This window comes from Toxorhynchites rutilus, chromosome 1, assembly GCF_029784135.1.
Source record: "Toxorhynchites rutilus septentrionalis strain SRP chromosome 1, ASM2978413v1, whole genome shotgun sequence".
Lineage (NCBI taxonomy): Eukaryota > Metazoa > Arthropoda > Insecta > Diptera > Culicidae > Toxorhynchites > Toxorhynchites rutilus.
Window position 1 is genome coordinate 36,795,451 of NC_073744.1, and position 25,067 is coordinate 36,820,517.

General features: G+C 42.6%; 3 protein-coding genes across 4 annotated transcripts; 2 read left to right on the forward strand and 1 right to left on the reverse strand.

The window, feature by feature from the left end:
• The first annotated feature begins 3,014 nt into the window (after positions 1-3,014).
• On the forward strand, positions 3,015-3,760 carry LOC129771736 (probable peptidyl-tRNA hydrolase 2). Its single transcript, XM_055775726.1, has 2 exons — positions 3,015-3,268; positions 3,332-3,760. The coding sequence occupies exons 1-2, from the start codon at positions 3,125-3,127 to the stop codon at positions 3,701-3,703; spliced, it is 516 nt and encodes a 171-aa protein (XP_055631701.1). The 5' UTR covers positions 3,015-3,124; the 3' UTR covers positions 3,704-3,760.
• A 456-nt stretch (positions 3,761-4,216) lies between these two features.
• Positions 4,217-17,207, reverse strand: LOC129771725 (transcription initiation factor TFIID subunit 1). Of its 2 annotated transcripts, XM_055775705.1 has the most exons (8): positions 16,593-17,207; positions 13,663-16,525; positions 9,449-10,007; positions 7,955-9,396; positions 7,776-7,877; positions 7,521-7,710; positions 5,202-5,621; positions 4,217-4,961 (listed from the first exon to the last, which is right to left on the reverse strand). In XM_055775705.1, exons 1-8 carry the CDS (start codon positions 16,775-16,777, stop codon positions 4,327-4,329), a joined length of 6,396 nt encoding a protein of 2,131 aa, XP_055631680.1. In that variant the 5' UTR covers positions 16,778-17,207; the 3' UTR covers positions 4,217-4,326. The 2 variants fall into 2 exon arrangements, with proteins under 2 accessions (XP_055631680.1, XP_055631687.1); XM_055775712.1 differs by lacking the exon at positions 5,202-5,621.
• Positions 17,208-21,441: 4,234 nt separating this feature from the next.
• On the forward strand, positions 21,442-22,349 carry LOC129762767 (uncharacterized). Its single transcript, XM_055761291.1, has 3 exons — positions 21,442-21,687; positions 21,743-21,992; positions 22,050-22,349. Exons 1-3 carry the CDS (start codon positions 21,561-21,563, stop codon positions 22,210-22,212), a joined length of 540 nt encoding a protein of 179 aa, XP_055617266.1. The 5' UTR covers positions 21,442-21,560; the 3' UTR covers positions 22,213-22,349.
• Positions 22,350-25,067: the final 2,718 nt, after the last annotated feature.

Here is a 25,067-nt window from a genome sequence, read left to right on the forward strand (position 1 = left end):
TTGTGAGTGAATTTTGAATGAAAATTGTGCCTGATATTAGAGATTCTCAAGAAAATTATCTCAAAAAGAGAGCGTACCCCGCCAGCGTGCGTAACAAAATAACAACGATTTCGTTTAGAAACTATGAGGGTTTTATTTGTTTTTCCAATAATTTTCAAGTCTATAAATATCTTCGCATATTTTCAAATATCTTAAAAATAGAGACATTTCTTTACATTTGGCATCCCTGATTCGAACGCTAAATTCAGTTTTTGACGTTTTGAGGGATGCGAGTGCGAGTGAATTCAAAAAACTTTGAAGTAGCTCGCACGCCGGATTACACATGACACTAACGGGCATGATGTGTTCACACGGTGTGAGTAGCTGCACTGCAGTAACTGACTAGACCGACTCGTATGCTTACTCGCACCGTCTGAACCCGGCTATAGACGTTTCGCGAAAAAAAAAAGACGGGTGGGTAATGTCGGGGACATAACCGGAGTGACGTAGGACTATACAAAGGGGACAGCTTTTGTTAAAGATATATTTTAAATATGTTGTTTTATTTTCTTCTCCTACGTGAATACCTACCTATCTACCTGAAAAATGGATTAGTTTACTGTTTACTCTTTATGAATATGTTGATGGTTCTGAAAAGAACCTTTGGTGTTGTGTTTTTGTTATCACTGGATATTCCCATCTTGTTCGGTTAAACCTTCCTGTTTTGCTATTGCGTTTGCCACTCGCCACAGCTTTCACAGTTGGAAAATTTCTTCCCATCCAGCTTGTGACATGTTGTTCAGTAAATTACATTTAATGCGACGTGCCGGAGAAACACTTTGCCACTCACTGAAACTAATTGTTGCCTTGATGAGCGCCGAACCGAAGCTGCTCTGTTCTTGATGCGGGTTTTTTGATTGTCGTCAGCAGCTTTGCAAGCCAACTCGAGCACTCCGACGGCCGAAACTCTATAATCGCTGTTAGGTATACTGGTGCTCCGGCACCAATCCGTTCGGCCTAGTTACCCTTGCGGAGCATTCAGTGAATGCGACCAACAGGGAACTGGAGACCTGCACGGTTCGAGTGAGACTTTGCCTTTCCCTTAACTTGTCCTCCTTTGTTACGTCCACGATGCCGATGCCGTACAACCACACGGGTTTACGGTTCGAAAGAAAATAAGATATTTTTTTGGGGTCCGCGTGTTTTATACTCTAGCGGTACACACTCACAGGATAGAGACAAATCAGCAGACTCAGCCAGAGGGGCGAGTCCAACGAGACGAACGAATGAGCGTTAAAAGGGAGCGATGGCAAAAAAATACATTCATTACGATTTGTTCGCTCGTTGGATTCACATGCAGGCTGAAAAGGGTCCTTTTCAGGATCACAAGTTTATCTTCAATCTAAAGAGTTTATTGTTTTGTTATCATTCGATATCCCCATCTTGTTCGGCTAAACCTTTCTGTATAGCGATTGCATTTGCCACTCGCCACAGCTTTCACAGTTGGAAAATTTCTTCCCATCCAGCTTGTGACTTATTTTACAGTAAATAACATTCAATGCGACGTGCCGAAGCGCCACTCAGTGCCGCATTGGAGGCGATTTTAACCTGTAATTGAACATTTGCGATGACAGTGGAACAGTGTCGACTTTCAATGTGGGGTCATAATTTGGATCTCTATGTTTACAAAAATGTCCATCTAAATAAGTCGCATTACATGTCCTTCCAATTAGCTAAATGTCGAACTAATTGTAAATTACTGTACTTTCAATCTGGAAACAATTTAAGAATTGGTGAAAATTGAATAATCAGGAAAGTCCCTAACTATCAATAAGCTCAGAACAACTGCCAAATTCACATACTCATCAGATCCTGGCAAACAAATTATGAAAAAATCAATTTGTGTTTTATTATTATTTTGGATAATGTTTTAGAAAACATTGAACTGTATTTCCTAAACTCTTTTTTGGAAGGTTTAATGGCCCTGAAAAGCGCCTTGTTTTATGGAATGGTTCCAATTTAGCAAACTTAGTACTCGTGGTTTTGAAAAAAACCATTTCGATAAGTTAGTTTGTATAAAGAACAAACTTTTTTCTTCTGCTACCTGATGCCGTTTTGCGATTGCGTTTGCCACTCGCCACTCGCTGCAACTGCCTGTTGTCTTGATGTCCACCGAACCGAATGTGTTCTGTTCCGAATGCGGGTTTTCTTATCGTCACGAGCAGCTTTGCTAACTCGATCACTTCGGCGGCCGAAACTATATAACGGCGGCTAGGTGGACTGGTGCACTGGTACTAACGCGCTCGGCCTAGCTACCCTTGCGGGGAACTCCAGATCAACACGGTTCGAGCGGGATTTTGCCTTTCCCTTCACTTTTCCCCCTTTACCATGTCCAGACATGGCTGCTTGGGTTGGTTTGTTGATGTGTTGTGATGCGAACCGATGTGGTGTACGGTTTGAACGAGAATGATCGTTACGGCAGCGGAGCGGGGATTTTTAAGCTGACTGGCTGGCTCGAGAATTACGCATGTGTGAGACTGCGACCAATGTTTCGTTCATTTTTTTCTTTTTCCTTTCCAATCGTGCTTCATTCTATTTCGCTGCTGACAAATTTTGACAATGCTTGATATTTCACAATTATTCAATTATTTATCTCAAGAAAAATAAAATGTTATTCATTATGATAGATGCGTAGATATATTTTCTATCAATTGATGCAAAAACCTTCGCGATCTATTGAGAAATGCTCGAGTTATAAGCGTTCCAAATCTTGCATTTTTTCCTACTTGTTCAGTGCCTAGATTTCCATTTCACTCCCTATATCTTCCGGTTAGACATAGTCCTACGTCAAAAAATTTTAGTTGTACAAACGAAATACAAACTATCAAATCTTTCACAGGTTACATAATCAGAAACAATCTAATTTTACGAAATTTATGAAGATATCAGAGATATTTCAGTTGATGACCCACCTCCATATAACAGCCAAGGAGAAATGCTAAACGCACTCCTTCGGTTTGAAGTCGACTTGTTTATGTAGCTCGATTGCAATCACGTTTTTGTGGCTTGGGCAGTCAGTTCGCGGATTCGGCTGTAACAGTTTTAGGAATTTGCCAATGGAATACACTGGTCCTCGAGCGGTAACATGATGGAATCCGCCCACATTTATACCGTGGTTGCTGTTTTGGGATCATTTCTCATTGGTTACAAGTATGGAAACAGGATGACCAAAAGCAAACCTGGCAAAAAATCTGAACCAGAAGAGAAGCCTCCCAAACAAAATGAAAATGTAAGTCCCTGCTTAATGATTACTTTTGCTATTTGTGATTTTTTTAAATGATTTTCCCCACAGGTCTTCTCCGACTTTGGTGGCGAGTACAAGATGATACTGGTGGTACGAAACGATCTTAAAATGGGCAAAGGTAAAATTGCGGCCCAGTGTGGACACGCTGCCGTTGGCGCGTACGAAGGTGCTTCAAAGAAAACCCCTACGATTCTGCGCAAGTGGCAGCACACCGGACAGGCTAAAATTGCCGTGAAGGTGGACAGCGAGCAGCAGATGATGGAGGTTTACAAGACGGCCAAAGCGAACAATTTGAACTGCTGTCTGATTCGGGACGCAGGCCGCACACAGATTGAACCGAACAGTAAGACGGTTTTGGCGATTGGGCCCGCCCCGAATGAGGTGATCGATTTGATCACCGGACATTTGAAGTTATTGTAAAAAGCCTGCGGGGAATGATTGATCAGTAGTTCTAATAAATTGAACAATACCGAGAAATGTTTGTTTTGTTTGACCTGCCTTCACCTGTCCTGGAAAATGACCGTTTCAAGTGGTACTGGGATCGCATTGTACTGATTGACCTCTCGATCTACCACAGCCGTCTTGATATAAGCGACCGACGAGTCACCCTCATCGATGTCGCTATTCCACTGAATCAAAATCTAGAGAACCGCGGTCGCAAAATTTGCAAGTTGGCAGTGGCACTCAAGGAGCCGTGGTCTCTAGAATTGTTCCAGTCGTTCTCTCTGGAACTGGAATGGTCCCGATGTCACTTCTGGCGGTACCTACAGTGTTGAACATCGAGAATCAACTGGTCGGCACTGGCATCCAAAAGTCGTTAATCCTTAGCACCTGCGTGATTATCAGGTCAGGAAGTAAACAACACGGACATGCAGATTCGTGCATTCCGCAGAGCCTAGTGTGATAACAATGATCAAAAATAAATGGAATATCTGATATTCTATCTATAATTAGGGTATAGAACCACAAGGACTTTTATTCCGTACTTCATAACAGTATAATAAGTATTATTTTCTATTAAACAACATCCACAATCGACTTGCTTAGAACCACAAGTCTCCACCATCGTCATTATCGTCATTCTCATTCGTGTTATTGAATATATCCATCTGCAAATTGTTCTGCTCGTCATCACTATCCGAGATGGCAAGATCCTTATGCAGCGATTGCAACGGTGGCAGGGCCGAAGGTTGCTGTTGCTGTTCCATCGAAGGCATTTGCATCTGCAGCTGTTGCTGGTCATCACCAACCAACATCTGCTGCTGATCTCCAAACTGAAGTTGTTGCTGCTGCAGCTGTTGATGCTGAAACTGTGGATAGTTAGGGTCGAACGCGCTCGTGGCACTTTGCTGGTACTGGAACTGGATCGATTCACTCTGCTCCACCTGGATGGTTGTGTTCTCGGATACCAACTGTCGGCCGGACATGCCCAGGAAATCGCTGGGGTCATAGTTGGGATCGATTTCCATCGATTCTTCCACCGTCTGGGAGAAGTACTGCGTCCCGCTGAGCTGAACCATGGCTTCAGCAGCCTGCTGACTGTCGCCCTCATCCTGCGGGGGCTGAACCGACGACGAGATGGATGCTGCGTTCGATTTCTCCAGCATAACCGAGACGCCCTCGTTGTCGCTGTTGGTGACTTCCTCGAAATCGTCCTCCGACGAATATTGACCAGTTCCTGGAAAAATATTTTGAAAATATCAGAGGAAAGTTGCGCAATACCTTGTGCCTAGGATGTTACGATGTTACATAAAATGATAGTGGCTTTGGAACTATTGAGTAATAAACTAAAATGCGTATTAGCCTTTTTCAGGATTGTGCTTCATGCATCTACAATATATATCGTGTGCTTGGCTAGAGACTAACAATAAATATACAATAGAACGTCCAATCAGTGTGCTAATCTACCGGTACTTACCTTGCTTGACTCTCCCAAAAAGCCCCATGTCCCCTCGATAACCATCACTATAAGAAGTATCAGTGGTGCGCTCGAATGGAAGCGAATTATTAGTAGTATCGGCTAAATTTCTACCATCCACGGAAGTACCCGTGTTAACCATCCAGTTCATCTCGAAAGCCGAGGCGGACGGATCGGAAGCCAGCAGCGGTGTGGAAGCGCTCGAAGGGATACCTTCGAACCCAACGCCTGCCGTCCCTCCGCTTCCAGCACCACTGGCCATCATCATCTCATGAGCATCATCGCGAGCACCGAATCCGTGCTGAAAGCTCTGCGTACTGCTGTCACCGTGCGTACCGTAGCTTTTCTTCCGAGGACGACCACGAGATCTCTTGACCAGCAACTCGTTCATAATCTGTGACATCGTCATACCGGGGAAATCTAGTTTGAAAATAGTGAGTAACTTTGAAGGATTGTTTTTCTGAAGTGTGTTAGTCCAACTTCTGTGGGACGACGAACGGGACACATAATTAGGCGATAGACGTAATCGTACACACATGACACACAAATACATGGACAAGAGAAGGCGCAACGTTGTCGAGAAGATCGGTTGAATGAACTAAATGCTTGCAAACGTGTCGACATGCTGTCGTTTAGTAGTGGTACATGAATAGGCTATTCGGTGTCAGACGTAATTTTCGTTCAAAGATCAAGCTAATAACTCAATGATTAGTAAGTGTAGTTTGTTATCGAAAACAGTTCTCTAAAGCTGTATGTATGAATGAAACGCTCTCTTCTAATAAAAGCAGTGCTCATTGCTCGCTGTGAATGTTACGCTGAAACACTTTTGCTCTTCAGAAGCAAACTAATCTTCAAGTAATTTTCCTACACTTTCATAAAAAATGAAACGCTACTCAAAAAATACTTGTCTCACCGCCGAAAATATGCATTAATAAGATTGAGTCCGAATCTTGCCAAATCTGGAAAATAGTCCGCACAAAAAAGTACAACATAGGCTGAAAAGTCCCGGAATCTTTCAACAGATAGCGCCCCTAAAAATGCACAAGATTCTTTTTGAGAGTTTCATCTGTCACTAGCTCATGTGATAAGTTTCATGACATTTCGATTATTTGTTCACAAACTACAGTTGTGTGTCAGTACCTGAGCATCCGTATTGTTTTTTGATGGAAAAAACTTCTGAACAATCAATGCAGTGGTTGACGAAATGTTATTCCACTTCTGCTCCTTCGAGAACAACAGTTTAGCAGTGGTTTAGTAAATTTAAAATGGGCCGTACAAGCACCGCAGATGCACTTCGCTGTGGAAGGCCAAAAAAGACTACGAGTCCACAAATTGTAAAACAAGTGCATCGACTCGTTTTGAACGATCGTGTAAAGTGAAGTTACGCGAGTTAGCTGAGGCATTTCAAAAGAACGAGTGGGATACTTTTTGCACATATTTGTGGCGAAATATACTGTGGCCGGATAGGACGAAGGGTAACCTCATCGGCTCGGACGGAAAAACTTGGGTCTACGCCAGATAGGCTGCGCTTACATGCCACAGTATATCATGAATACATTTGAGCATGGAGGAGGGAACATTATCTTGTGGAATGCTCCTGCTGGTACGGGGTTGGCCCTCTGATCATGGATTAGTACCTCTACGCCCAAATCCTAATGGATGTTATGCTGCCACACGCCGAGTGGGAGATGCCCATGAACTGGCAGTTCATGCAGGATAACGATTCGAAGCACACCGCCAAGACCGTCAAAAAGTGGTTCCAGGATAACAAAGTCGACGTCATGAAGTGGCCAGCGTAGCCACCACATTAATATTTCTGAGATTTCAACCTCTCAGAAATATTAATGTGGTGGCTACGCTGGCCATAATGATGTTGAACTCCTCTGACGCTGACATTGCGATAACGGATAACCAAATGATCATCGGTATGGAAGAGATTTGCTGATTTTGAGGTTGATATGCTCCGGACACCAGAAATCGATCATTTGGTTCAGAAAACATAAGAAGTTCTCAAAGTTGTTTGGAGAAATCAAGATTAACTTGCGTTAGCAACTATTATTTTTTTGATTACGGTCATCACAGGGTGCTACAAACCACAACCTAGAAGCATGCATTATAATCATCAAGCTACGAAAAGTGTTATCTCAAATATACAGAAAGAAAACCGATACCCGTTTCAAAACAAAGCCTTCCAAAATAAGTTCCGTTTAAAACATATGATTAATGAGAAAGCATGCAGAAAAAATTACGACAAATGACAAAAGAATGCGTTCAATGAAAAAAGTAATGCTTGTTTCGCTTGGTGCATCTCCGACATACCCTCCTCCCGTATAGCGGTCTTCCTTGGCCGACCGCGACCCTTCTTAGATTCAAGTCCCGGTTTGATCAACCCTCTTGGCCCAGGTCTACCGGATGCCATCGAGGCGGCCGACGACGGACGTTCCAAATTGCTAGTATCCACTTCGCCAAAGTCCTGATCCGGAGAGCTATCGCGGGATCCCTGGAAGAACTGTAAGTTTCGCTCGAGTGAACAAGTGTGATCGAATTTAGTTGTAGTGGGTCAGCTCATCCTACCTTGGAATCACGTTCATCATCCTCCCAATCGATGTCGGCCTCGTTGCGCGCGCGTTCCTGAACCAGGGCAATGTTTTTCTCCAGTTGTGCCATGTTGTCCATCTGGATGCGAAAAAGCGATAATTAATTCCAGCGTTACCAGCAACGATTGAATTTAAGCACACTCGATCAATACTCACCGCATCTAAGGCCTGTCGCACTACTTCCACCATATGTTTGGCCTGCCGGGTGAAATTCGCCTCACTTCCGTTATACGTTTCGCAATTATCTGCGATCAGCTGCATGTCCTGCAGGAAATCCACCCGCGAGTGGTACTTATGCGTTGCCACCTTCTTCGAAACTTTCTCCAAATCCATCGGCCTCCGTATGATGGTGTAGTAATCCTTCACCAGCCGCTTGTTAACGGGCTTCAGGAAGGGCCAACTCTCGGGCATCGCCTTCAGCGGACCATTTACGTACTCGCCGAGCATGTAGGACAACGCAACCTGATCGTCATCGTCGAGTAGCGGATTGATACTCTTCTCCAGCCGCGTTAATCGTTCCTCTTTTTCCTGCATTCGATCTTTGCACTTCTGAAGCATTCGCTGTGCAGCCAGGGTGAGAGAACTTTTCGCGCCGTTATAAAGAGAAGAGTTTTCAACAATCTGATTGATATCGGCGATAAATTCGTCCCGTGTTTGGTACTTTTTCTGACGGATGTTCTCACGGATCGACTGCAGATCCATCGGGCGTTGGACAATTTTGTGGTAGTCGACTACCTGTTTCGCATTCACCGGAAACATAAACGGTGAAACGTCCGGCATATCGCGCAGTTCGTTCAAAATCTGCTCCAAAATCGATGACAGCACCACCACCGGATCGGTCCTCCTTCGGTTGGCTGTTTTATTGTGCCTCTTCAGATAATCGCAATTCACATCGCCTCCGCCTCGACGCCGCTTCTTATTAACCGCTTCTTTCGGTACCTTCAGAAGCAACGTTCGTCTCTTCACATCCTCGTGGCGCTTCAGCAACTTACCACTCAACTTGACCTTCGTTCCGTCTACATTGACCAAATCCTCATCGTCCGCGTTCAGTTCTTTTTCGATTTCTTCTTCCTGCTCTTCGGTCAGCGCCACATTCAGCGATGGTGTCGGTATCGTTCCCGTGTACAGCGGACAGGCTTTGTTCGTTCTCATATGACCAACCTGTCCACACGCACCGCACTTCAGCTTCAAATCCGGCTTCAGCTTAACCTTCTTGCGCGTCGATGGGCTACTCTCCTTCATCTGGCCTTCTTTGGGCGTCGAAAGACTGCCGCTAGATTTCGAGCTTCCCAGCGTTTCACGATCACCCAGACTGATGGGCGTTCCGACGCTGTGCTGCTGCTGTTGCTGCATCATGCCAATTTTCTGCTGATTGCGCTTGATACGTCGCAACTGCTCCTGGATACGACGTTTCTCACGTTTCATCTCTTCTTTCTGGGCCTCGTCCAGGGTAGCGAACTGTCGAATAAACGCCTCATCCTTGGTGGTACGAATTTTGACGTACGCATCGATGACCGGTGAACGGCGCACTATCTCAACCCGGGTAAACTCGCGACCCTCGGAGTTTTTGAAAGTGCGCGTGATTTTGAGGATTTTTGCTGAAAAGTTATTTATCAAAATGAGGTTTATTTCAAATAGCTAAACACTTACATGTAGGTGTCTGGGGAAGATCTTTCAAGTCTTCATCCTTTTTCTTGCCACCTTTGGAGCTTCCTTGCTCCTCCATAATCTTTCTCAGCAGCTCCTGTCGCTCCTGTTCCTCCCGTTCGAGCGACAGCTGCGTCGAGGTTTTTTTGTTCGCCAACATGTTCTCCAAATTTTTACCCAACTCCTCCAGATCTGACTCTTCCGAGGCGGTCGATTCGCCCTCATCGGTTGAAAGCACCTCCGACGAAGCCAGCACTCGATTCTGGAGGTCGAAAATGCGCTGACACTCCTCCTTGTAGCGCTCCTGGTGCTCGGCAATCGAGAACCGATTGCCACGCGAGAACTTATCCATCCCCTCCTCGCCGGCTTTGGCTTTCTCAGTGGACAGCGTGCGCACCACGTCAATGACCTCCCAGCGAGAGAGCTTCTTGATCTCCTCCTCGGGCACCTGGAATTTGCGGAGCAGCGCTTTGGCGTTGTTCAGCGAGAGACGACGCAAATCAGCATCGGTACCGGTAACGGTGCGCTTCGGCTGGCTCTCGATTTCCTCCTTATTTTGTTGCTTTAGAAGTAGAAAAAAGATTTCTTTCAAAATACAAAACCCAGAATCTATTGTCTAACAGTGGACTCCCTGATAACATGAAAGATTCTTTTCTGTCTGTTATATTGCCTATGTGGGGTCCTTTCAGATACATCAAGGTAATATTTCTAGGATACTTAAAACTTTAAAAGGAGGTGATCCTGATTTCTGAGGGAAGAAACAGATTTCCCGGACCAAGGCATGGAACTTAACGTTCTCTGTTTTCTCTAAAAACTTTGACGGCTGTGAATAATTTGTGCAGATCAATGATCTTCTTCTTCTTGAATGGCGTTAACGTTCTCTGTGGAACTTTTGCCGTCTCAACGTATGCATTAACTAGCGTCATTTATTAATATTAGTTGAGATTTCTTAAGCCAAATAACACGCCTTGAATGTATTCCGAGGGGCAAGCTCTAGAATACGCGTGACCACAGTGCAAGTCGAAGGAAATTTCTCTGATGAAAAATCCCCCGGCCAGAACGGGAATCGAACCCGAACACCCGGCATGATGGTGTGAGACGCTATTCACTCGGCCATGGGTGCACTTGCAGATCATTGGAACATTTGCTAATTTTATTCAGTTTAAACTACTTTCATTAAAAATCCTTCATTTTTAGGTAATTGAAATGGCAAAATAACCAAGCCGTATTTGTGATTCCATTTTCTACGTTGATGGAAGAAAAATGTAGCTGGAGACCATAGAATGCATGAGATGAGAAGCGTAAGACTGATGCAAGAACGGACACGCTAATCATCCGGGAAATAAAGAAAAACTTACGTACGACCATTCGGGCGATTAAAGAAAGGTTGGATCTGGACATTTCCAATCGCGCCATTCGAAGACGCTTGGTGGAATGGGACCTGAAGAGATATTTCGCCCAAAAGCGATCGATGAAACACTAATTTCAGCATAACTCAAAAACTAATCAAGCAGATGAAATCAAATTTAGCATATGAAGGAATTACGAGACAAAAAATGTTTCTATAGTGCTTCGACACCCTTCCCTCTCTCCAAGGGGAGGCTACCATACAAATGAAACACAAAATTCTACATAACTCGAGAACTAGTCAAGCAAATGGAAACAAATTCGGCATGTGGACGTTTTAGGGGACAAGAAATGTCATACAAATTCAACAAGAAAATTTGCATAACTCGAGAACTAATGAAGCCAATGGAACCAAATTAGGTAGTTGAAGGTTTTAGGGGGCAAGAGATGTTTCTATGGTGGTTAGGCACTATTCCCCTCTCTAACTCGAGGAAGGAATCGTCCGATTTTGGTTGTCTTTAGTTTGTTGTATTTTCCGTATCAAACATGTATTCCTTGTAACGGATGTAATCAACAAGTGATTGAAGAATTTTGTACGAGAATTGTGGCTGAAAATAATTTTATATTGTAATTACGAGTTTTGGTAGAAGAACAAGGGAATTTAAAATAAAAGGAAATTTTGAAGATTCAAATGGTGATCAATCAATGAAGAGTTTTGCGATTGGACCCAAAAACGTTCGCTTGGTTAGAAAATGTCAATGTCTGAAAGTATGTATTCATTTTAAAGAACCAATTATGGACGGGCCAAAGTTTGCCGGTTTAGCGGATCTATATATATAAAAATGGATTTCTGTCTGTCTGTCTGATTCTTATGGACTCGGAAACTACTGAACTTATCAACATGAAAATTGGTATGTAGGGGTTTTTAGGGCCGGGGAAGGTTTTCGTGATAGTTTGAGACCCCTCCCCCCTCTCTAAGGGGGGGGGGCTGCCATACAAATGAAACACAAATTTCTGCATTACTCGAGAATTATTCAAGCAAATGAAACCAAATTGGGCATATTGAGGTATTAGGGTGCAATAAATGATTTTATGGTGGTTAGACTCCACCCCCTCTCTAAGGGGGGGCTGCCACACAAATGAAACACAAATTTCTTCATTACTCGAGAATTATTCAAGCAAATGAATCCAAATTAAGCATATTGAGGTATAAGGTGCAATAAATGTTTCTATGGTGGTAAGACTCTCCACACCCCTCCCCCCTCTCTAAGGGGGGGGGGGGGGGGGCTGCCATACAAATGAAACACAAATTTCTGCATTACTCGAGAATTATTCAAGCAAATGAAACCAAATTGGGCATATTGAGGTATTAGGGTGCAATAAATGTTTTTATGGTGGTTAGACTCCACCCCCTCTCTAAGGGGGGGCTGCCATACAAATGAAACACAAGTTTCTGCATTACTCGAGAATTAATCAAGCAAATGAAACCAAATTAGGCATATGGAGGTTTTAGGGTGCAATCAATGAGGCACATATAGAGGTGGAGCAGTAGGCGAAGTATATCTGTATTGACAAGCAAAATATCGTGTCGTAATTATTTGCATTCAATATGAAATTTATATGGAAGATACAAAACAATGTTGGAAGTACTCACGGTTGCATGATAATTCAAGCCAAAATTCTCTTATGGTGGTTAGAAACCCTTCCCCCCTCCCAGGGGGGGGGGGGGGTGCTGGTCTGCCATACAAACGAAACACAAACTTCAGCATAACTCGAGAACTAATCAAGCACAATTTGGGATATGATTTTTGGGTATGACAAATGTTTCTATGATGGTATGACACCCTCCAAACATGACAATTGAAAATTTTCGGTAAACTCTGAAGGAAAAAGGGAAAATTCGGAAAATTAAATTCCCATATGTTCTACAATTATATAGTGACAAGTGCTGTTAGTCCATTTGATGTTTGCGCTAGCGAAATTGATCTTTGTTCGAAACTGGAAATGGATTTTAATGTGATGAAAGGCACTCCTATATTTTCTTCTATCTATACCAAAAAAAGGATCGCCGGATGTCAAAAACAAATTTTGGGCGGGACGAAGTTTGCCGGGTCAGCTAGTTAACTATAAAAAACAAGATACAATCCATTATTACTTAAATTTATCACCGATATATTCCATTCACACTCCGTATTTTTTCATATGCCTGAATTGCCTTCTTATTCCAAGAATAAATTCAAACTTCAATTCACAAAAATAATGTATCACCAATTACATTTAAATGGAACTTTAACCATCGATAAAATAAAATACTGCACATCTGACTCCTTTATGGTTCAAACTGTGGGAATAGAACACGCTTGACCGTGCATCTTATTCCACATAATCAGAAAAAAAGACACCAGGAATTACGCATAATTGTCGATTCTGAACTTATGATAATAGTGCAAATGATTTTCAAGAGAAATGCGAAGTACATTCTACTGTAAATTTCCTGGTTGACACAAATACTTAAACATCTTATTTTGTCCTCAATTCAAATGTTTTACTCAATTATATAAAAACAAATTTAATTTTCCACATTTTCTGAAAAACAATATAAAAGTTGATGTATTTGATATCTTCAATCCCCCGTTCTTCAATTTAAAAATCTGATACTGTCTTATCCAGACAATAGTTGAACTTGAAGCTGTGTTGCACTATGAACAAGAAACTCAAACAACCCTATAATTAGAATACAGGACGCCGAATAAAAGTGAAACTTTACTTCCTCCCCGAAATACCAACAGCGAACTTATTAATATTTTGAATTTACCGAGCGCATATGAGACATGGGTCTCTGTTGACCCAAAGCATTGAACTCCACTCACCGTTGGTTTGTTCGGCATCCGTACGTACGAGAAGCCTTCCCCACAGCCGGTCGGGTCGGCCGGCCCGTTCAGCTGCAGAATACACTTGCCACGCATGGCCTGAATGTAGGCCCGGGTCGTATTCCACGGTGCAACTTTCACCTCGTCGTCCATCTTCAGCTGCATCTCCTCGTCGTCATCCTCCTGCTGGGCGAAGATAAACTTCTCTCCATAGCCGGCATCCTTCAGACGTTGCTCGGCTGCTATCATGCTAAAATATGCACAGCACTGTTCCGGCGAAACCATAGCCCGAATTTCCTCCTCCGAGGGCAATCGGAACTCCGGCTTGATGACCCAAAAGTTGGAATCCATTCCGGTACGCTTGAAATCGGCGCACTGCTTGAGACGCTTCCGGATGCTGCTCTCCGAATGAGCCGGGAAGGCCTTCTTGATGTCGTCCATCCGAATCTTGCGCGGGTTGTCCCTACTCTTCCAGAACAACCGGTAGATGAACACCTGGAGGAAGTCTCGAACGAAGTTGTTGGCGCGCTTGGAGTTTGGTCCGGGAACTTCATACAATGGGCACTCCTGGCCGGCTGTGAAAAGGGCATCGATCTCCCGAATGAAGTAACTGTTTCGCGTACGGATGACCAGAAAGTCAGTCTCCGGGATTGTGTGCTGGTAGATGGGCGCTCGGTACATATTGTTTTCGATCACCTGGACGCACTGACCCGGATGTAGAATGCCGAGAAAGGGTGAAGTGTGCGCAATATGGGTCTCGCCGTAGCGAAATTCCGGCAGACCGGAATCTTTCGCCGCTTTACGTTTGTAATAGTTTTTGATTTTAGTAGCCATTCCAACTTGGTTCATGAGGGGCGGATGTTCTTCGCAGAATTCCACCAGAATCAGTTCTCCATCGCGGCCAGAAAGGTCGTCCGGGGTACGCATGAAGAAAACATCTCCACCACCAGAAGCAATGCGCTCGAGCTCGCGTTGTTTCGCTTTCTTTTTTATATGTTTCAGCAACGGCAGTACCGGTTGCGGATTTGCCGAAGCCAGCGATCCGTGGGAGTATTTCTTCATCGGCGGACGGTGGAACATTCTCAGCTTCATCGGACCCATATGGGTTGGGATAAAGGGAGCACGTAGTTCCACAACGGGGGTGGAATGCTGCAGTAGATTGCCTCCGCCCACTTTGAGTTTGAGCGTTGCTTCTGACGATTTTGCCATGTAGTACGCATCGTTGGAAATGTTGAAAGGATCCCGATCTGGGCTTTTTGGAGGCGGCGGCGGGGTATCCTCCGCCAGCACATTAATAACCCCGGCCTTACCGAGAAGAATTTTTGACTTTTTGACGTGGGGATGTGGAATTTTCACCTTAGGGGTGGGACCGACATTCCGAATAATTTTCGACGGATCAATATCGTCCGGTATGCCCAGAATGATGTTTTCGTCGTTTGGATCCAGCGTAAGCACTTTTGGCTTTGGAATTTTGGTGACCGCTTCAGCGTCCCAAATTACCTCGTCCTCCCATTTGCTGTATACCAACTCCTCGTTTTCCACCGGGAAAAGACTGTACCACGTGTCGTCATTCTCTTCCTGTTGCTTATTTTGCGCAGCATTGATTATCATCTGAGTTTTTGTCATCTTACTTTGGGCTGAATTGGACATTTTGGAACCGGAAACAGCCGGGGATGCTGGCATACTTTTTCCCGGCTGACTAAATGCTCCCGCGGTACGAGAACCGCTCGAAGGAAGCCACCCGGCAGCATTGATTTTTGAGTTAAGTTTTTGCAAAACTTTGTGCTTTATATCGTTGCCATCCCAAACCACATCATCTTCCCAGTGTAGCTGAGATACCATTAAAAATGCATCATCTGGGACGGGTTCCCCTTTAATTTCCACCACTTCCTTTCTATCGCTTTGTTTGAACCCGTAGTCGAAGTTTTCCCCCGTTTCTGGAACATCCAACATATCGTACCAAACCTGAGCAGGACCAAAACGCCAATCAGCTACCTTTGGTTTTGAATCCCCACCGTTATCCTGTTCCTGCTTCTCTTCTTTCTCTTCCTCCCGGGTGATACATAACAATTTGTCTTCGTCATCGGACATCCATTTGTCTCGGGACGGAGTGGGTGCGTACTTCAAATCGAAACCATGCCTCTTACGTGGTTCATCCGAATCCGAGGTTGAGTCAGAGCCTTCCCGAATTTTTGACTTCTGAAGTTTCTTCCTCCGTCTGCGACGAACGCTTCTCCAAATTTGCGGTAAACTTGAAACTTTACCAGGCCCGAACAGTCGTGAGAATCGCAGCACTTTGTCCGGTCGGAAATCAGGGAACAATTCTCTCACATCGACATTAGCATATTTCGACGGTAACATCGCCGCGAGAGGTGTGTCTAGCTTTCGCTCAGTTTTCGCTTTCTCCCCGGATGCTTCTTCGAGTTCACCCTTGGCATCCGTTCCGCTGACGGGAGCACTGGGAGGAGGCATAAGTGCCTTATCGTCCACCCCCTTGCCTTCTTCTTCATCATCATCATCATCCTCATCACTAGTTCTTGCGCGTCCATCCTCAGAGGTTACCCTCTTCATGCCCACCTTTGAAACGGGTATGGCTGCCTCGATATCGTCGTAGTCGTCTTCCTCTCCGGAACCTCTTTTGCCCTCGGATGGTTCAATCGCAACCGGCAGGTCTTCCGCAAGCTCGTTTATGTCCGAGTAATCGACTGCATCTTCCGCTTTCATCTTGAAACTGTTATTATCATCATCATTGTCGTAATACCTACGGTCATCGCTCGAGGAAGAATCATCGCTGTCGCTGTTCATTATCGGCTTCTCGGCTTCGTCCGGCATCAGATCGGCTAGGAGTGATGAAAGACCCATTCTGTAGAAAAAACAAAATAAAATCATATTCATCCGAACACCAGCATCAGATATCCGATTCCTCAAACCTTGAAAGCGAGGACAGCTGCTGTTTCGCTTCCTCGTCTAGAAAATCATTCTCCAACCGACCATGTTCGTCGACATTTCCGAACAGGAATCCCGCCAAGTTGAGCTCCCCACCCTCATAATCGTTATCGTTGTCGTCATTATCATTATCCTGATCATTCTCATTCTCGCTGTCGTTATCCATCATGGTCGAGCAACAAGTTTACCGGCTGCCGGTGTAAACAAACCCACACGCACACACACACAAGCGCACCTGTAGACTGACCGGGTGCTAGTTGTTTACAAACAATGCGTACCGACTCGTGCTAAACTCGAAGCCAAACAAAAACAAACCGCCAGCTGAGAGCGATTGCACCAACACATACAAATGTCCCTGCGAAGGCAGCTTCGATTTTCTCACTTTTGACAGCTATCCGATCGATGAGTCGGATTTTTCTGCTTCAAAGAATAGCACTTTTCCGCTTGGATTTTACGAATTTAAACAATTTAACACTATCGACGGCTGCAGAGGATGCTTGCGTATACAACGCGATATAATTTTCTGAAAACTTTTTGAGTTTTACAACGATTTTCGGCAAATATATGAAGCGATGACAGAAGCCTGCCAGCACTGTTGTGTGAAGAAAATGTTTTGATGCGAGTGGAAAATGACAAGCCGGAACAAGTGTACCGTTTGATGAGAATGGTCGATCAGGAATTACGACACAAAATTTGTTTCAGTATTTTGAATACCATAAAATATATGGTCTGATATGGAATCTTACAAAACATATTTTATTGCTTGAACATAATTTACTGCATAAAACGGAATTCGTGGGCGACCTCGTTCCCTGAAGCTGAAGTTGATTTTTCACAAAACGCAATGACAGCTTTACAGAGTCCAAGATGGTAGAGTTAACAGGTGGCTCGTAATTTACACCAAGATGCTGAACTATAGGTGTTTCGTTTTTGACACTTTCATGACATGACGTGAGACGAGTAGCGAGACGGTACTTTCAGAATTATTTACTTTTTGTTTGGGTGTGTGGTTATGATTTCAATGTCAACTCGCTAAGGAAAATAATCGAAGGAAAACATAAGCATATATATGTGGAATATAGTACACAACCTCCTTTTGCTCTAGCCAATTACCGTTACAAACCCTTTCCGGATCTCCTTCCCGGTATATGCACAGCATTCTCCTCCTCCCTGAGCGAAATCAGTGGAGCCACAATCAGCGTTATTGTTTGTCACCATCGCCGTAAGCTGGTAGTACTCTTTTCCCCGCCGATGGGAGCCAAACAGAAGTACATTTTGCTTGGAAAGAAAGGCGAAAAGATATACTCAAACATCCTTCTGCACTGTTATGATTCGGCAATAAAGCGCGAGCAGCTATTTTGCCAACGAATGCATTTGTCACCAAAAGACACGACTTGTTTTGTAAACAAATTTGTTTTTTCACGAGCAATGGCCGAACAGCAATTTTGACATTGCGGTCCACCTATTATACAACGCCTTGATTTACACTATTTAGAAAAGACGTTTGAGGAATGGCAAGACGAAAAGTTTGGATTTGTTTATGTTATTACTTACGTTGGTATGGTTACATTTGATTTCGTCGAAGGTATTTGAAGCAGTATAATAAATAAACAGTTGTCGTTGAAAATAGTAACCTTTATGCATATGCTTCTGCCAGCTGGCTCGGCTAATGTGATTCAGGGAGTGCTTTGATCGTGGTACCGCCACTGGCGCATAATTTGCAGCTTTGTTTTTTGTGCTGGTTCATAACGACAATCAACCGTGCCGGCGAAACTGTAGTCAATGTTTAGTGTTGTTTGGATACCATCTATGTAAATAAGTTCAAACTTACGGGATACGTCCGAACGGCAATTCTGACATTACGTTTTACCTTCCACTCTACTTTCCTTGACAGAGTCGACGTCTGGTGGCGACTTTATAGTTCGGGTGAATAATATGGGCCCCAAACTCGAAAGTGTAATCTCTACACTGAGAGAAATAATTATTAAACATAACGAATTTTTCGTTAAATACTACCAATCTATAGTCATTTTCTTCCGTACTAATAAACATATATGCCAAGCACAACCATGATTCGTAAGCCCAATATCGGCTATATTTTCCCGGCGAAAATGCACGTATTAGTATTATATCAAAGCTCTTACCACCGTATTGCCTTATGGCAACAAAAAAGTGGTTAATACGCGATTTCCTCACCAGTCTTCAGATATGACAACATTTAAGTTTACTTTTGTAGGAATGTGGGACAGGTGGCATTATTTGTACATTCTACTAATGTTTGTATTACCAAAGGTATTTGGTAGTTTTCTACCGAGGTTTTTTCTAAGTGTATGAGATTAGGAGACTCGGGGATAATGTTTTGATGTTAAAATCAAAATGAACATTTTTACATCATGTTATTTAATTACCTAAACACGCATTGCTGAATCTTATTTGACAATTTGCCTATTTATGTTTCCGGTATTTTGAATGAAACCATTCATTGTAATTTAAACTTGTCTTCAGACACAATTTCCCCATGAAATTTTTCCACCAAAGTTTCCGTTTACACAGAATACTAATTTGATACGGAGAAGTTAATTTTATTTCATAATTTTTATTTGAAAATCGTGTTCATTCCACTTGAAAATCAATTATTATCTTTGATGCTCCCCGAAATCGTGAACCGAAGCTCAATGCTCAATGGAAGGAAATATACTCTCGGTCAATGTGAGTAACTTGCGTCAATTTCCATTAAGATCATCCTCACTGGTGGGTTTGCTATAAGCATAGGTAATTTCACACCTTCAATCGTTGCTATTCTGGATAGCAACCCATTTCCGCACCGATCTTTGTTATCATGGTTGCCATTTTACTACTTTCTTTGTCGCACCGGTGGTTATTAAACGAGGATGTTTTTTTTATTTTGTTATGATTGTTTGCTCCGATTTTTTAAAAAATACACGCAAAAAAAAAAAAAAGAAAAAATCACTGTTTTATAAAACAACTCAACCGCAACCAACGCAGAACGGAGAGAAAAAAAACAGCATTCTGACGTTTGCAGAAAATTTTGCGTTGTCAAATTTGTGAACCGGCTGCTTCTCTGGGGGTGCGTTGTTATTTTGTTTAACAACCACTACTATTCCACCCTGACATGATTTATGATGCATGATTGATGATTTACACACCTATTCTCTCTTGGTACGAAGTGTACCGAATTCACAAACATGAGAGCGCACAATGAACACGGCGCAGAATTCAGATACTAAATATCGCTTCTCACTTGTGTGAAGCGCACCTCATTTTATACACACACACAGCACCCGTTTTGTCTTCGCTCGTTGTATTCTGAAGACTCCCCACCGTGAACTCAAATATCCATACATACATACATCATACATGAGAGAGAAACGTATTCAGTCTGAGTGGAGTTGCTTCAATATGCCGTGAAGTCCAATTGACGGTAAAGAATGAAATGAGCACGGAGCATCGTAGAAGAGAGAGTAAGGAAAGCCCGAATTAATGTTTATTCATGTTGACAAAGGAACTGCTGGAAGAGCACAAACTCATTTCCAATCCAATGCGAAGGCCGATGGCTTCATATTCCTCGGACTATCCTTAGTTCAATATGCTGTTCAACAGTGGGGCTCGGAAAAGCTGTTTTCTGAATTCTAAATTGTCAGTGATTGCAGTAAAATTCAGTTCGCTCGCAATAAGAAGAAACAGCACTTCTTTCGAATATTTGTCCCAATACTCAACTCAAATTTTTTTCTCTTCAAGATCTCATTGTTCATTCTCAATAGAAACAAGAATAGTCTCCTGGACCGTTATTTTCAATTTAACCTCTATCAGAAAATGAACTGTATTAAAATTTGAGAAACCGTGATTTATCAAACCTCTACTGTTTTTCGTAATTGTAGTGACTTCCGGAACGGTCTGTTTTGAGTTGTAAAAATCCGATAGATGTTTCAATTTCTTCGGCTTCTACATGTTGGGAATTTGAACTGTTCAACACCATCAATAATTAGCGAGTATCCAGCATGCGATACTACCCCGGCAAACATTGAATCGGAAAACGTTTACACAGGCTAGGATGCATATAAATTCGTATCAAAAATTAATAATATTCATCGTATATCATTATATATGGTTTTATATACACATATTATATGACATATTCGTATATCGCCTCCACTTTTGCATCTATTTGCCAGTTATACGCATCATATATCATCCAAATGTGGCTTGGATGTATGTATATCACCTTTAATTATGGAATTTATACGATTTAATGTTTGCTGGGACACAACCCTTGTCTATCAAAAGATTTCCTTCGGTAACAAAATTATAATTCTCTATCTTATCTGCAACTACATTGCGCCAATTTCTCCTGAAAAACACGAAAACCCTAATTTTTATTATTTTCGTTTACGATTTTTTAACTACTTACCCATCACTCTTTCATATAGTTAGTTTTATTCAGGAGTGATTTTCATCATTAACCCATTACTGCCCAGGTGTAGGTTATGTTTACTTTGCGACTTTTGTGGGAAACTCGAATTTTTCAAGTTTCAATACACAACAAAAATGACAGATAAAATGACTCTGACACAAAAAAAGCTCTTAAATTGTCATGTGGTATCATTTAAAATGCGCTTTACACTTTAGTTTCATCAAAAACAGTTTTTTAAAAAAGGACATTTTTGTGCATTAAATTTCATACGTTGGGCACTAATGGGTTAATTTATATCCTGAATTCTGTTTATTTTTCTTCTACGAAATGTTGAGTTAAGTTAGTTCTCTGGCAACCTTGCTTAGTGTCATAGCATGTTTATATGCCCAGTTGCAGGGTTAGCTCAATTCGAAATGTAAACGGTAAACGAAACAGATTCGCACAATTGTCTTCGATAGTGATCGGCTAAACTGAAAGATATATCACTTGTTTTAATTTAGTGTTCCACAATAAACCAACAATGGATAGACCAATGACCCTATCCGAATACAGCAACTGGCAGCAGATGATCTGCGTTGAAAGCGCCAATTGCGCCCGAGCATCCGCCCAACTGACGAGACGTGTTGAAAAAGCCGCCACCTTGAAAGGTTTAATATAACAATTGTTATTTTGTCCGATAATTCATAGCATTCATCAAATCAGAGACCCTCCAGAACAAAATACAGGAAGGCAATCGAACAATAAATCAGCTTGATCAGGAAATCGGCGAGATGGAGAAAACGATCAAACCGGTGCAAGACTGCATAACGGAAGCAGAGACAAAATTGGCCGCACTTGTGGAGGAAAATGAACGACTGAAGGCGAGGCTAGCCGAATTGGAAGCTCCCGTTGAGAAGGTTTCTTGCACTGAAGATACATCCGAAGGCCTTCGGGGGATGTTGGAGAAAGAATGGTAAATCAAATCAAACGGTTTATTGTTTCACTAACTGTAGATGTTTTCATATTTTAGTGCAAAACTTGCATTTTTGAAACGGTGCCTCGTCCAATGTTTAACACCGGATAATGTTTGGGATGCCCTGCCTAGTTTGCTGGCACGTGATAAACTGAAGGAGGTGGTTAAGGCGGCTACCGGTGATCTCTCGGTTTGGCACGAACTGCTGAAGGAAGACTGATGAGATTTTATTGGTTTGTGGAGAGTGGATTTTTTCTGTTGCATAAACACTTATTTATAAGCAGCTCACAGTTTTCTCGAGCATTAAACTTAGATTTGTAACCTTGTTATTATAATATAAATAAATCGTACATAGAATGCATAATGTTTAATCATCAAAGCATGCATGATGTAGTTGTAGTGCAAAAATTGTTGATACGGATTATTGATTTACTTTTGCAGGTAATTATTGTTGACATTGAAAGAGGATATGTCTTACTACAGATGATCGCAAAATTGAACTCAAACATCTAGTTGAATCATTATGTTTGAGTTTATCGCCTAGCACTGCCTGCATGCGCCGTGGCGAGATTTCTGGTCACTGGATGGAATGCTCCTCCAGATCTACTGAATCGTCGTTTTGAGTTTCGCTTTGTTCCCTGGACATTTATTCTTCAGATGGTTCTGGCTCAACCAACGATTCCCCATCAGTGTGACGTTTTTATGGTTTTATTCAGCTCTATGCTTAAGGTGGCATTCTAATGTAGAGACACGAATTTCGAAAGTTTTTTCAAGTTCTGTATAAATAAAACAGAATATTTTTACCATTCATTATAACATCATTTGTTCATCTATCTTTTAACAATGAAACAAAAATTGAACGGAGATAAAATATTCCTAACTAGAATAGTTAAAAGCTGATAAAGTGAGGGGGTTAAAAAAAAGTTGTGTTGCTCGGCCGCATGTCGCGTAACCGGTTAAAATAAACTGACCAGACGTCCGGGACAGTCCCGCATTTCAACAAAATGTCCCGCGTAAGATTCCGTCCCGCGAAACGTCCCGCATTTGGCAAAAGAATCGTAAATGTCTCGCGATATCAATATATTTCAATATCACAATTTGATCATGTTGATTTTCTTAAATGGATGAACCTCAAAAAAACTTTTATTTGGTAGACTGTTCAAGAGCGCTTCTAATGCATCCAAAGATTAATACGTTGAGCTGGTTTCATCGCACCGACATTAGGCTTTTTGTTTAGAGAGTGTCAACTTGAAAATGATTTTTATAAAAGTCCCCTATTGATCCGCAGGGACCAACGTGAGTCAGACAAAAAAATTATCTTTGGTCCCCTACCTCGGTCATGGCTTAACGTTTTTTTACGGAAGTTGGCCGGAACCTGAACCATGGCCGATGAAAAGATGTACATCGGCGTGTTATTTTACTTTTTCGTGGCTTTGGTGGTCGTCTGTCTTTCTATTTTGACCATTCGCCCAAAAGTTCTCTATCGGGCGCAGCTGGGGAATGTTGGGAAGGTTGGTAGTCTTCGCGATAATGTTTATCTCCAGCCGATCCATCCTCCAGTGATCTTTTGGCATAATGGGCTGATCACAGGTTCGGCATAAAGACCACATCACCTTCCCGACTCCGGCAAGCACTTCGTATTATATATCTCCCCGTTCACCATATGACTCGAAAGAAGAGCGGCCTTCACGTCTGTCAGAGAAGGACCTTCTTCGAGAACATGATGTGAATGATATATTCGACGTCATCGCTTACCTGGGGAACGTAAAATACCCGGTCCCCTGCCATTCGTTGAATTCTAGCATCAAGTACGTCTCGTCTTTCATTATGAGTGCGAAAAGAAGTTTTTCACTTCTTTCGCCGAAAAGAAGTTTTTTACCAGCACTCCTTCTGGGCGATTGCTTACTGCTCAGATACGGCCGGTCTCGTCTGACGCTTACGCATAAAAAAGGGTTGCTTCGACATCCCGGCTTAAGGAGCGGCAAAGATATTGTAAATACCAGATCGGCTATATATGGCGGACACAAAGTGCCTCAGGATGTCCAACTCCTTCGCTGTGGGGTGGAGCTTGCAGTATGGAAAAATCATCAAGTTGCTTGACAGTGTTGCTGCTGTGACTCAACATCATTGAATCATTTTTGTTGCAGACAGACACCATCCGAAATTATTCCTTTTTTTTTAATGCATACGTTAACACTAAAATCGATGAAAAATGAATTGGAATTTTCGAGCATTCCATTCGATAACTTGAAGAAAATTGTAGAATTTGAATCGTGCTTGCCAGGCGTAAATGCTCTGATTGAGCGAGTGATTTTCGGGCGTAAACAAAATCTAAACCATCGAAAAATCGCAACTGAGTGCCGATACTCAGAAAGAAATAATACTGATCAGTTTAGACTCGCTAAACTGTGGTTTATGTTCACATAACGTATATACATAACGTTTTGTTTTTGTGTCCCGCGTTAGACCTCTGACCATCTGGTCACTTTAGGTTAAAACATACTTGTAAACGCTGAAAAGGGAGGTCCTATAACATTCGCCGTATTCTCCAGACATTGCTCCGTCCGATTACTACCTTTTTCGATCGATGCAACATGGCCTGGTTGATCTGCACTTCTTCAATTTTGATGAAATCAAAAAGTGGATCGATTCGTGGCCGATTATTTCCGCAAAGGGATCCGTGAATTGCCAGAAAGGTGGGAAACAGTTGTGACTAGCGATGGGCAATACATTGAATATTAAATTTTGCAACCATTTTTGCAGAATAAAGCATTAATTTTTGAAAAGAAACCTACCCTACCCTAACTTACCCTCCTATCAAAATATGTAATAAAATAGATAGAGATTCCTGCAGATTTTATCCATATAAATTCGACATGAATCGGTTCAGTAGAACTTGAGATATCGTGTACGCCAGTTTGAAAAAAATTAGTTTGGGGCTGTCCACATACCACGTGGGCAACTTGAGGGTGGGGGGGTGTATTAGGGGTTACGAAAATGTCCACACTTGTCCACGGTGAGGGGGGAGGGGGTATGGATAATGTCCATGTGGACACGTTAAATACATAATCAAGG